A 13,941-nucleotide genomic window follows, 5' to 3' on the forward strand; every position below is an offset into this window, starting at 1 on the left:
TACCAATGACAGACTGGGTTGTATGGACCTACAGCAGCTGCAAATACCCGTCCAAACTCTAATCCTGCGACACTGCAGATCCTTACACACCTACTCCTTCCAGGACTCACCCACTGCAATCCCTCACCCCAGTTAAAGATACTCACTGGCAGCATGAGCATGGTTCCTGGGGGACCAGGCAAGCCATCAGCCCCAGGAAGACCTGGGCGCCCAGGGGGACCCTGCAGGCGAGGAGGAAAGAAAACTGGTCAGAGAGACAAAGGGACAGAGTTGAGCAGCAGTGTGAGAATGAGAGGTCAGAGAACAGGCTAGGCAAGCACAGAGCAACACAAGACTCCATTGCATGGAATGTTCTAGAAAGGAGAAACAAGATAGGGGGCTGTGGGGATGGAGAGTGAAGGAGCTTAGTTAGATGCAAAAAAAAAAAAACCAAGAGAGAGAGAGAGAGAGAGAGAGAGAGAGAGAGAGAGAGAGAAAAGGCAGGAGGTTGTGTCTAGTTAGGTTTGAGGCTTGAGAAAGGCGGGGCCAGCTCACATCAGTCCACGTAGCCCCTGCCGTCTCCACCAGAATTGGGACTCAGCATTACAGACCCAAGCTCTCCTGGCTGAATGAGGAAAACGTTCATCTCTCATCCAGTCCTCATCTCTGCATGTGCTCAGGGACTGGAGGACAGGATAGAGCACCCACTCCTTGGACAGACCCAGAGATAGGTCCAAAGAGAAGGAAAGACCACCCATTGGAGCACAGTCAACCTGAGCAACTTCAGGTATGTTCAGGAACATTTTTAAAACCTTGGCTTACAGGGGCAGATGTGACAGAGAGATCAGACCTCCTTACAAAGTGAATGCAGACCCCCAAAGTGAATCCAGATAGCAGGGACACCCACCCTTACAACTTCCATTGATAGTGGCAAGTTTGGAGGACCCCAGGCTAGAAAAGTCTTCTGCAACTGATTTTGCTTGGCTATTTTACAGAGCCAGTGAGGGGACGTCCCAGCAGGGGAATCACAGGCACGTGCTCTTCCTGCTACCCCTGAGGCCTGGTCACTCTTACCTCCTGCATATCTTCTACACAGCCACCTGCTCTGGGATCCAAAGCCCAGGCTGCCAAGAACATTGTGGCAGGTGATCTCACTGCCTGGTCCTGTCTGCTTTTCTCCTCTCTCAGGGGTCATCCAGCCTTGCAAAATGAGCCCTTTTTACCGCCTAGATGGTTCACAAAAAGGTTTTGACTTCACCCTGTAAGTGTCCAACTTATGGTGCTCCCTACAAAGCTGGCTTGTCACCTCTCATTCCATGACCTGCTCCTCCCAGCCTTCCCACAAGGTTGGTCACTCTATACAACTGACATCCAGAACGCTTCCCAGGCTTCCCTGTATCTACAGGCACCTGACCTTACCATCTACCCAGCATTGTCCAAACCATCATGATATCCCAAGTGCTGCTTTGAAGGGGCCCTAGCCAGCAGAGCATACTACAGGACACCCTACCATGTGACCACACCATAAGCTGCCTTTTCACTTCCTGCTTGAATACCTTACTGTGCTTGCTGGTCCAAGAATCAGGAACAAATGCCTGTCCTTACCACACATAGGGAAGTTGTCATCTACAACTTGGCTGACTGATTTTTAATGATAATATTCAAAAGGGGGAGAAAGGAAGGGAGGGAAGAAGGGAAGGAGGGAGGGATGGAGGAAGGGAGGCTTCAGTGCACAAACCCACCACCAACTATCAGAAGAAGCTCACGTCCCCATGGTGTGGCTTACATCCCACCCAGAACAAACTTCCCCAGCCAGTGGCTTGATTTCTAATAAGAACGGTTCGTGTGAGAATTCATGCAGGCTCCAGGTCAGCAGCTGCTCCTGGAAGGCACAGAGGAAGCACCCAAGCTGTCACTTAAAATGACTCTTAGGGCCACAGACGTAATGTAGAGGCATTGCTGAGAGCTTAGGGCTGACTGCTGGCTGCCTCTGGACCCAGGTTGGTTCTTACGCTCCTAGCACAGGGCCATGTAACAGTCAAGTCCATAAAGATCTGAGAGGGTGACATGGGATTACCCTGGGGAGAGAGCGAATTTGAGGAAGGAGAGGTTGTTCTTACTGTCATTTCTACATTGCAAAACAATACAGGAGCCAGAGCAGGGAGGAAGGAGGGAAGATAGGCTACAGGTAGGAGGAATAATACACAGACACTCCCAGAGTATATGATCTTGGAACTGAACTGGCCTCTTACCCTTTCTCCAGGGTCACCCATTTGGCCAGTAGGACCCGTAGTTCCTGGAGGTCCGGGAAGACCCTGGAATTAAAAATAAAGTCAAAACAGAGTTTCAGGCCTGGCCTCCGGGCAAAGACCTCCTCCTCTAGTTAAGTGAGAGCAGAGGCACGGCAGGGAGGTACTCAGCTGGGTATCTGCAAAAGTGAGAAGCATCTAACTCTCTCCCCAGGAGATTCCCCCAAACAGTTCCTCCCACAAATCAGAAGGTAATAAAAGCAGACACTCACAGCAGGGCCTTCTGGGCCAGGAGGCCCCTCTATCAGCATTCCCTGCAGAGAGGAAGAGAAAGGGGACATCTGAGATCAGGGACCCAACCCAGCTTCCAAACTGGGTAGACAACAGTCAGCCAGGAGGTCATCCAGTGCTGCTAGGGCTCATGGGCAATGATCTGTGCTGGGAGAACACTCTGACTTTGCATTTCAAGTCACAGCAGACTCCAGCTAGTGATCAGGGGCCCACAGGCTCCCCTCAAACACAACTCCTGTCTTTGCCATCTACCTGAAGAATATCCAGCTACCCAAGGGCAGAATGGACCCCAGGCCCAGGCACCCAGGTAGACAGATGAAAGATAAGGAAAAAAGTTAGGAGGGCTGAGGTCTCCTGCCTCAGCCAGCAGGGGCTGAGGGTAGTCAGGCCTCCTGCCTAGGCATCAGAACACTCAGTCGTCCTCTCTGCCCAGCACCCTGCTGACATCACCTGACCCACAACCGACTTCTTCCTGTCATTCCTAGGCCCTTGTTCCATCCTGCCACTAGCCCTTGCTGTGTCCAACCCCCAAAAGAGGACAACGCCTCCTATGTCTATTGGCTCTGTCTTGAAAGGAGGACTTTTCTGCTCTGGGATCTGTATTTCTGGATGTCCTCTTTCAAAAAGCACCCTCCAGATTTCTTTCGGTCTCCTTACCACCACCCACCCAGAACATTCTGAATGTTCTGAGTCTCACATATACTTTAGGAGAGAGGATCTGTGCTTGAAGCACGAGGAGTAGGAGGCAAAATCAACACAAGACGCCCGTGGGGCTGGTACACAGGAGTCTGGGCAGGCTTTGGGTAGACAGATGCAGGACCCTGTCGTGACACTTGCATGTGTGCAGGCTAGCCACATGTGAGACAGGCATAGTGTCTCCCTATTCACTCTCAAGACTGTAGGAATAATGGAGAGGATGGCTGGAGGCCTTGGCCCTGGGCCAGGTCCCTTTCTAGTCTCCCAGCCAAAGGAAACTAAGAATGTCTATTCTCCTGGGACAATGGATGCCAGAATGCCTCAGATATGTCTTTGAAAGCACACAACTCTCTTGTCAAAGTTGAGCTTAGTCCTGACAAGTAAAAAGACCTTCTCAAGTGGAGGTGTGAGGCCCTGGCAGGCTGGTTACCACAGCTAAGGAGTGGGGGGTAGGTGAGGTGCAACTGACCAGCAGCTGCAAAGTACCCACACAACAAGCCTTATCCACACTGCCTATGAGGTCCTCTGGTCTCTGGGAAGCCATATGGCATGTTTACACAGATGCACTGAGGAGAAATGTTTGTGCGTGCGATGTACACAGAGAACTCATCCAAGCAGCTCATCTTCCCGCTTCCCATTTCCTCTGTCAGGCATCTGGGAAGACTCAGAAGTAGGGAAGGAAGATTAAGGGGAACCACTGGCGGGGCCCAGGAGACAGCAGCTGTCTTTCCAGATACACACACTGTTGTTCTGCAGAGCGGGGGCAGCGTTGCTGGATCTCACAGGAGGCCAGTCCTGGATAACCCCGGGTCAGAATAAAAAGGAAGGCATGTGGCTAGAGGAACCAGCCCTGTCCCATGGCCTTCTGAGGCATGCTATCACTACTCTGTACCTCATGAACCCACCTACCACCAAATGCACCTGGGCTCGGAACTACAGGATATGAGCTCTGTGGCTTATAGGGCTGCATTCACTGGTGGCCTGTCAGAAGTAAATTCAGCTACCCTCACTAACTCCCAACACAGCCATGCACATGCTGCCCCATGCTCACACAAAGATACTGGTGGCAGACTCAGATCTTCATTGTATATACTTCAGGAATGTCAAAGCATCCTGCTTGAGGGCTGTAGAGATGGTTCAGTCAATAAAGTGTGTGAGTATGAGAACCTAAGTCTAGATCCCAGTATCCAAAATAATAATAATAATAATAATAATAATAATAATAGCAGGTAGGCATGGTAGTGTGCGCCTGTAACTGGAGACCAGTGGAGCCCTAACCATCTTAATTCTAGGGGAGCCCTCTTCAGGATGCCTAGGGCACCTGCACATATATGGTAGACACTTACAACATAATAATCTATTTTTAATCTTTAGGAAATAAAGTGGCGAGCAATTGAGAAAGTCAACTCACATCTATCTACCTCTGACATCTACATATATGCACATCCATCCACAGGCATGCACTGGACATAGCCATGCCAAAATGTACAGAGAGAGAGAGAGAGAGAGAGAGAGAGAGAGAGAGAGAGAGAGAGAGAGAGAATGAAAAGCTCTGTCATTTTGTTTCTTTAAATACATATGGTTAAACAAAACTCAGAAACAGAAGACCTCAGACTTGGCCAAACTGAAGGTGGTTGTTTACTTTTCACTCTGTAGCCTAGGCTAGCCCAGAGCTCAGATCCTTCTGCCTCAACCTCCCTGGTATCAAAGGTATGTGCTGTCATTTGCAGCTCCCAACCTTAATGGTGGTTCATCCATCTGCTAAGCAGAACTAAAAGCAATGACAGAGTCTGGGGCTGAGGCTCACTTGGCAGAGATTGTCTAGCACACCCAAAGTCCTGGGATTGAACTTCAGCACTGTAGTTACTGGGTATGGTCCATAATCCCAGGGCTCAGAAGAGGAAGGAAGAAGAAGCAAGAGTTTGAACTCATCCTCAACTATATACAAGGCCAGCCTGGGATACTTAAAACAAGGTCTCAAAAAAGGATAAACCAGGAATGGCTTGGGGTTCAACAGGTAAGAGATATCAAGTCATGACTTAGTGAACCCTGACCCCAGTGTGGGCTGACAGCAAGGAGACTGCTGGGTCTGCCTCATCTCAGCCCAGCCATATCTGTCCTTCAGAGGAAACTCTTGTCTTACTGACAAATGACAGGAACTAAACCTCTTAGGAAAAGCCTGCCGGGTCTTCCTGGATGCAGGGATGGACTGACCCTGTGCCCAGCACTTGTGGTAAACCCATTCTGTGGGACAGGTGTGGGGGACAGGGGATACCAGACACCCCAATACAGGGCAGTGTATGCACCACAAGTCCCCAGGGCCTCCATCTGTTTATGTATGGCTAAGACTGTGAAGACATCTGGCGATTCTCCAGGTTGACAATTCCAAATGTTTATATTTCTTTCCATGGGGACTCACCAAAGGCCCTGTGGACATTCTGAGGTAGCTGGGAAGAAGCAAGCATCAGGAGGGTGGGGGCCCTTGTGTAACTGCCTCCAGATGGCTTTGCTGTTCCCAGAGAAGAGGAACTGGACCATCTAGAGATGGGTGTCTGGCAGACAGCCTCTCTGTTCTCGGTGCTGTCTCTGGCCCACCCTTGCCCACAGCCTCCTTCAGGGCAGCCTTCTAGTGGGACTCTCTGCATGCCGCTTTCTTCTCCCAGAACTGGGGTGCCAGCTCTACACACAATAAGCTTAAGTAAGCCTTACTCAAAGGCTTACTGAAAGCCTTACCCTAACCCAACCACTTCTGAAACTGAGGACCAACCTTGAAGCCCACAGAGGTTCAGGTGCCTGCCTTCTCTGGAATCTCACCACCCTGACTCAGGAAAGATGCGCCCATCAATGGGCCAAAAGTGATGACCAAGTTAACCTGGGGCCAAGCCCAGTTGAGGTGGCACCATAGGAAGGTCCAGCATAGCAGAGAGGCCATCTGTGCTGCAGCCTTCCTCAGGAGTGAAAGAGAATAGGCCCCAGATATGTTCCAGGGGATAAGTCTGCCCCAGTCCTTAAGATGTTTCTCTTCAGGACTTTTCTTCTCCCCTGAGCATGAAATTAGGTTGAGATTTCTCATGGGGTTGAGCAAAAAGCCCCTGGGTTGGGCTAACCTTACACTCTGCACCCTTCATTCTGTGTAATCCATGCCCTGATTTGTACCCTGATCCTACAGCCTCAGGTAAGGATTCTCTTCTTTGGACCCACAGGGAGATCTAGGAAGAGATCTGAGAAGAGGATTTGTGTCCTCAGGCTCACTGCCAGGGGGAGCCAGGGGCACAAATAGCAGGCAGAGCCCTTGGAACCAGAAAGAGGCTTCTATCCAAGGTTCCCCTTGGCCAGGAGAGAGCAAGCCAGGGAGCTTGCCCTGGCCTACTGGCCTACTAAGCACTGCCAAGCAAGGCCCTTTTTCCTGTAAGAGGGTAGCAGCCCTATGAGGCTGGTTCTCTTTCCTAGGAAGCCCCAAAGTCACGTTATAAACTCAGTCCCAGGAGCTGGTCCTGGCAGTGGAGCTGACAGCTGTTCAGCCTTGCAACGGCAATCATGTAGGACAAGTGCTTCCTCCCTTGGGTACTCACAGGATGCCAGGATGGATGACCTCAGTGGCCAGCTCCTCTGGGCAAAGCCAATTCTGAGTCCACATTCCCATATCCACCAAGCCCAGCCCAGCCAATCACATGGCTTTCTGTTGTCTGAGGCCAAGGCCCTGACCTCAGCAGCTCTGAGACCCACACAGGCAGCAGCACCTAGCTGGACATGGCTGCCCTACCCAAGGCCAGGCTCCCACAAAACTCTGACCCAGGAGGGCCATGGATTGCACACGGTCACACATTATCTACAGGCCCTTGTGCTAACTTACCAAGGATTCCACTGCCTAATGACATGGGGCCTTACTCAAAGGGGAATTCTACCTCAAAGCTGCTTACATTCCCTCGGCATGGCTTCGGGTCTTTCCTGTTCCAGCATAAAGGAAGCATAAAGGGCACAGACCAGTGAAGTCCTTAGTTAACTGCCCCCTGCCTGCTACCTACACTAGGAATTTCCCACCCAGACCTTGGCCCTGCTTCCCTCTCACAGTTTGTGTCCCTTCTTTTGAGGAAATCTCTGCAGAGGTGCTCTGACCAAAGTCTAGAATATTCCCTGACCCCTAGAGCCTCTCCCAAGAATCTGTGATACAGAGGATGTAGAGCACATGGGGGTGGCCTCTTGTATGGCCTGGTAGGCAGACAGTGGGACCCATAGTCTGGTCACACCCTACAAATCATCATGAGCCTGACAGAGGGCACCACAGCTCAGATACATACACACACACACACACACACACACACACACACACACACCACACACACACACACACCACCAACAACAACAACAATAACAACAGAAATCCTTACCGGCTCAATGATGGCTGGTTCTCCCTTTTGTCCTTTCTCACCCCGAGGTCCTCCAATCTGGGGGGTGGGGGGTGGGGTGTTGTAAGATTCCAGAGGTAAAATGGGGGAAAGAAAGGGAACAGAAAATCCACACGACATAAAACTTGTGCAAAACCAGGGATCTCCCTACAGCTAGGCACCTCTCCTCATGCCTGGAAGGAGGGCAGCAAGCTGGGATAGACCTCCCATGCCCACCGCTAGCCACATACACACCACATAGTCAGGCAACGAGGCACAGATGACTGTAATGGAAGTCAGAGAGAATGAAAGAATGAAGAATGAAGCTCAGCCAGGCACAGTGGCGCACGCCCTTAATCCCAGAACTTGGGAGGCAGAGGCAAGTGGATCTCTGAGTACCAGGCCAGTCTAGTCTACATAGAGAGTTTCTGGACAGCCAGGGCTATATAGTGAGACCATGTCTCTAACGAATAAATGAATTAACTAGCTAATTAATTAATAATTGAAATACATGGCAGGCCACGTCACTCTTGCCTCCCTCAGTCACTTTCAGACTTCTAGAAATGCTGGCCCTTTCACACTGCCTAGATGCCCTGATGTGCAGAGAGAAGCTGAGTCTCTTACCCCCTCATAAATGGTGTCCTGGTTAGCCGGCATGCCTGGCCCTATCTCCGATGGAGAGACACTAGAATCGGAGTCAGGATCAAAGTACGGGTCATAGTAGTTTTCCTCTAGATTCTTGATGGTTTCCTCAGTGAACTCACCATCCAAGTCATCCGTACCTTCCCCTGGAGATGGAGCTGGCTGCAGAATAAGGGAGAGAAGTGGCAGGGTCACTCATGGAGGCCAGCCACATACAGGCTCTGCCTGCAAGGCACTGAGCCCCGCACTTCCTGCCTATAGCAGCCAGAGGCCCCACTACAGAACATCTAAAGCTAAAGCCCATTGGGGATTCCATGAGGGAAGACCTGTGGCTCCCACAACCTCTCTACAAACCTCTCAGCCACCATGGGGATGGTTCCTCAGACTACCCAAGACACTATAACAAGCCAGGACAGGAAGGAGCAACAGTGTCCCTCAGAGTAACTTCATCCCTGGGGAGGTCTGCGTTCAGTTGCTGATTTAGAGTTTGCACACTGGAAACTGAGGTTCTTTCTAATAGTGAAGAACACAGTGTCCCATGAGATTTATTCTGGTAACATGGGTAAACACCAACGATGTTCATGGGTGGAACTCCTGCACCCCAAAACTACAGCATTATCTGAACTACCCTGAGAGCAAGAACATAGAGTCCACAGAGATATTCTACCCATTTTGCAGGGAGAACTGAAATAAACTCAGGAAAGTCACAGTCAACCCTGCTACAGAGGACTCAGGAGCCAGGGTGTGCTGTGTGCGCAAGGAGGTCAGTGCTCAGCAGTGACCCAGGGCCACACAGCCTTTACCCTGTTTCCACCCCTGCCCCTGGATCAATACAAGTAGGAAGGAAGGCAATTACATTGGAGGTGTTGGAGATAACGGTGGTGCTGGTGGGGACCTCGGCCCCTGAGTCAGGGTTGGTGGGCTGGTCGGGGTTCTCCACACCCTCGCTGTAGCCAAAGTCTTCATATGGGGATGGAGTGTAGTAGTCATCAGTCGGCACATAGTCATAGTCCCCGATCCCTGGACTGTCATCCTTGCCGGCCGTGTCACTGATCTCAGGCACTGTAGGGGCTTTGGGTGGGGGCTGGGTCTGCTCCTGTGGGCAGATGGTAGAAAGAGGCTGTCAAGGTACCTGGACCCAGGATTTCCCAAGCTCCCATGCCAGCATCCTTCTAGTACAAGAGTAAACAGGAAAGTGTGAGAATGGAGTTTAGTCAAGGCCCTCAATTCCTGGAAGGTAGAGAAAATGAGGGAGGCCGCCATTGCATGTGCACCAGGTACCAAGAGTGCCATGAACTGATGGAGGATCACCTAGTAACACACCAGGAAATGTTCAACCACAGCTTAAGGGTCCATGTGTGTGTTTGGGGATGGGGTGGTCTCTCACCCTGTAGCCCAGGCTGGCCTAAAACTTATGCTTATCCTACTTTAGCTTCCCAAGGGATAGAATTATAGGTATGTGCCACAATGTCCACAGCCTTTGTGCTCAACCCTGTAGCCTGGAGGGACCGGGAACCTCCCCAGCCCAGCCCAGCCCAGCCCAGACCTCAGGAACCTCCGTGGTTTCTCTGGCGGCTTCCACTGGCTTCTGTGTGGGGGAAGGCTCCTTTCCAGGGTCTTCAGGGTCTTCATAATATGGATATTCATAGTAATAGGTCTCGCCCTCTCCTTCTGGGTACTGGAGTCAACGGTGCCCATATGGAGAAGAAAACCAATGTATTACCAAAGCAGCCTGTCAACCACCTTACCTCAGCTTGGGTGGAGAAGTAGATGCCATGAGGCACTGTCAGGTACCAGGGCTCCTCAGATAGGACTCTTCCCTCAGCCTCTCCCTGAGAAGCTGAACAAGCCCTAGAAGCCTAGCATGGGGATGGACGATCCCACAGGTCCCTGAGAGAGGTCAGCAAAAGCTGAGCCCTAAAAGTGGTTACATCTACCCACAGAAATCAAACCCAGACCAGAAAAGTTACCCTTTAGCCTCAAAACATGGGTACTCAGTGAGAGGGGCTCACAGCCACTCACAGGCACTGTTCTCAAATACAAACCAGGGACCTGGTGGGAGCTAGAGGAGGGCACAGGGGATGAGGAGAGTGACCCAGCAGAGTGTGAAATGGAGAGAGGGACAAAGGGGACTGACATGGCCGCCCTTCTGAGTTATTGCTACTTTGGGAATCAGGACCTCTATATACAGGGCTGGGCATGCCCTATTATAAAATTTCAGGTGCCCATGAGGGAACAGACAGAGCTCTAAAGAACAACCGAGGCCACAGCCTGAGGGTAAAGGGCACCTGTCTGTCTGCATTCATTTAAGGATGTGTGTGGAGGGCTAAGGGACACAGTCGATGACATTCCCTTGAAAGATTTATCAAGGTGTGTGTATGGGGGAGGGGGAGCTCCTCTGTGGTAAAGTGGATCAGAGTCACACACTACTTCCCCTATAGTTTGCTGAAAACTCAGTCCAGTGGCTTCCAAAGTCCTTTATAATCATAATCCTGGCAGACTCTGTAGCATCCTGAGGTTCAGACTGTGCTGCCACCATGAACCCAGCCAGAGATGACTCACATATTCATCTGGGTTAGGGTCCTGTGATTGAGGTGTGTCAGGGACCGCGGTGTCACAGTCCGGACTGTAGTGCTCACAGTAATCGTAGGCAGCCCGGTGGTCGGAGACAAAGAGCAGCTGTTGGATGTCACCCTGAAAAAAGACAAAAGCTCCTGAGCAAACAGCACAGATACTCATGGGGATCTGGAAACACAAGGGGTCTAGCCTGATGTCTTGGGCAAGAGAGAAGCCTAGAAAAGACCTTGAGAGGAGCTAACCTCAGGGGCACACTTCTTCCCAGCAGATGCTGCTCTGAAGAGCTACTTAAGCTAGGGTGGCCCCGGCAGGAATGAACTCACTCATCTCTCACCCATTTATCCACCCACCTATACACTTAGCTGCCTTCCCACCCATCCATCCACTTACCTTTTCATCCATCCACCCATCCATCAATTGACTTACCCACCCACCTATCTGCTCATCTACCCTTCCATTAATCAACCCTCCACCCATCCCTGTTTTCGCCCACCCATCCATTATCCACCTTTTCATCTAGCCAGCCAGCTAGCCAGCCAGCCAGCCACTAACCTGTCCATCCATCTACTTATCTATCCTTCTATTCAACAATTCACTCAACTATCCATCCATCCATCCATCCCAGTGCATCCATCCATCTACCAAATGCCTCTTGTACACTTGCTAGTTTGGTGCTCACAATTGCTGCAGTTACCAAACATAAATGCATCTGCCCTAGGTTCAGGAGGGCACGTCTCTGTCGCCATTAGCCTCCAGTACTGAGGGGTATTTTTTAAAGATGCAATGTCTGCTTTCTTATTGAGTTAAACATGGAATTACTATATAACCCAGAAGTTCTAAACCTGGAAACTAAAATAAACACTTGAACAAATTTCCCCAAGTCCTTTACCCATAAAGGTGAGAAGGGGAACTGAAGCCAGTACACACACACACACACACATATATACACACATATATATATACATATACACACACACATATACATACATTCAAACACACACATACATATATACACACATATATACATACACATATATATACATACACACACATATACATACATACACATATACATACATACACATATTCTCTCTCTCTCTCTCTCTCTCTCTCTCTCATAGCAGTGTTGTCAATAGCCCCAGAGTGGTAGCCCCACATGTCCATCCAAAGATGACAGATAAATGGAATGCAATGATGAATGCCACAGGTACGAGTCATACCCCAAGTGACCCCATAAAGCTGAACCTGAAACTTTCCAGCAGTCAGGAGACAGCTTCTCACAGAGCAGCTGAGCTCACAGGACCGTGCCTACACTTGGTTCTCATGGAGACATGCAGACATGTAGGATGAAGAGTCTGCTGAGACCATGAGCACAGTGTGCACACACCCTCCCCACAAGAGAGCAAGAGTAGCTTGAAACAGGGGCTGTGTCCTCCCAGCCCACCAGATTTTACTGGTGACAGTGACCAGGAATGAGTGTTTCCACTTACTGAGCATGGGGTGAAGGAGCTGCTCATGGCCTCCCTTGTGGCCATCACAGTATGCCTACCAATCCCCACAGAGGCTAAGGCTGAGTGCGCAGCAGCAGGTGAGGCAAGGCCTGGTAAGGTGTTCCACAAGGGGCCAGTGATTTCCCCCCAGTGGGCTCAGGGACGGGGGTAGAAAATACCAGAACATTCTAGCACTCTGAAGACCACATTGGAAATAGTACAGCAAACAAAGGTGACTCAGGACTGTGCCAGGTGTCGAGTTCTCTGTGCTTGGAGTCCAATCAAGCACTATACTGTAATACATTACACTGTCCTGGAATAAAATGTCCAATGTATTCTGGTTAGGAATGGGCTTAGTCTGAAACTTTCTGGCAATAAGCTTCAGGGACAGGGTTGTCTGGAAGACAGCATAGCCTCTCAAGTTTATTTTGGGCTTCCTCTTCCTCTCAGGCAGAATTGCTACCTCCCTGGTTTCCAAGGCCTCTGCATGGGCTGTATGCTCAATAGCATCTTTGCTTCTCCAGCTGGGCTCTGCAGCTCTGGTGATCTGCAGTGCTGGGTCCCTGTGGCCATGACAATTTCACCCAAAGTGTGGAAGGAGAGGGCTCCCAGCTCATGTCAATGACTGTTCTCCTCTCTGAAGACCCTGCTAAGGGGAGCGTGGGGTTTCTACCAAAGCAGAGTAGCTTGCAGTGTCTGTCTGCCTCTACCACAAGTTCAGAGCTGGAGGGGAGATGGCAATGTACAGGAACCGCAACTTTCAGTGGCACAGGACCAGACACATAGGCAGTCAGCTGTTGAAGACTAGTCATTTCTGCCATTCTTTGGCTGTGTAGCCTGGAGCCTGTCTGAGATTTGCTTTCTCTGTGTGAAAATTGAACTCAAAATAAACAATATCCACTTCACGTGATGCTGGGGAGGCCATAGTCCTCCAGGCAAACTGGTTAATCAAGGTGTCCAATAACAAACCTGGGTATCGGTGAGAGGTGAGTGCAAGAGAAACATCCTCAGGGGACAGCCAGATATGGAATTGCAGGGGTGGGGGCAGGAGAGGACTCTGGTAGGATGAAGAACAGAGAGAATCAGACACTTGTGGACAAGGATCAGACTACATGGGATCAGTAGCAAAGCCACAGGGCCAGAAGGAGTGGCTCATAGAGACTCAACAGTAGACAATGAGGAAAGGAAAAGGAAGGAAATATTAGGCACATTTCCGTGATTACCATGAGTGACACCCCCAGCTCTTCCTCACTGATCTTCTCACCCATCCATCTTATTCATTCATGCAGTTCATCTGTTCATCCATTCATCCATCCAACCATGAGCGCCCTCCTTCCATTCATGCATATCATTCATGTATCCACCTCTCCTCTCATCCATCCATTTATTAATGCCATCTATTCATCTATCTATCATCTTTGCACATCACTTGTCTATCTACCCACCCATGTCATCCATCCACCCATCCATCCACTCACTCATCCATCCATCCACCCATCCATCCACTCACTCATCCATCCATCCACCCATCCATCCACTCGCCCATCCATCCATCCATCCATCCACCCATCCATCCATCCATCCATCTATCCATCCACTCACTCATCCATCCATTCATCCATCCACCCATCC

At 50.3% G+C, this 13,941-nt stretch overlaps 1 protein-coding gene across 2 annotated transcripts in view; it reads right to left on the bottom strand.

Moving 5' to 3' along the window:
• Positions 1-13,941, bottom strand: part of Col5a1 (collagen type V alpha 1 chain) — a 152,156-nt gene that overhangs the window by 78,475 nt on the left and 59,740 nt on the right. For both annotated transcript variants that reach the window (XM_028757100.1, XM_028757101.1), the window contains exons 5-12: positions 10,805-10,936; positions 9,789-9,920; positions 9,099-9,338; positions 8,225-8,404; positions 7,604-7,660; positions 2,501-2,542; positions 2,232-2,294; positions 147-221 (exon numbers count right to left, since the gene is read on the bottom strand). In XM_028757100.1, coding sequence (XP_028612933.1) covers positions 147-221; positions 2,232-2,294; positions 2,501-2,542; positions 7,604-7,660; positions 8,225-8,404; positions 9,099-9,338; positions 9,789-9,920; positions 10,805-10,936 — 921 coding nt within the window. The remainder of the gene's footprint in view (positions 1-146; positions 222-2,231; positions 2,295-2,500; positions 2,543-7,603; positions 7,661-8,224; positions 8,405-9,098; positions 9,339-9,788; positions 9,921-10,804; positions 10,937-13,941) is intronic.

The sequence above is a fragment of the Grammomys surdaster genome, unplaced genomic scaffold (genome assembly GCF_004785775.1).
Source record: "Grammomys surdaster isolate TR1022 unplaced genomic scaffold, NIH_TR_1.0 126133, whole genome shotgun sequence".
NCBI classification, from domain to species: Eukaryota; Metazoa; Chordata; class Mammalia; order Rodentia; family Muridae; genus Grammomys; species Grammomys surdaster.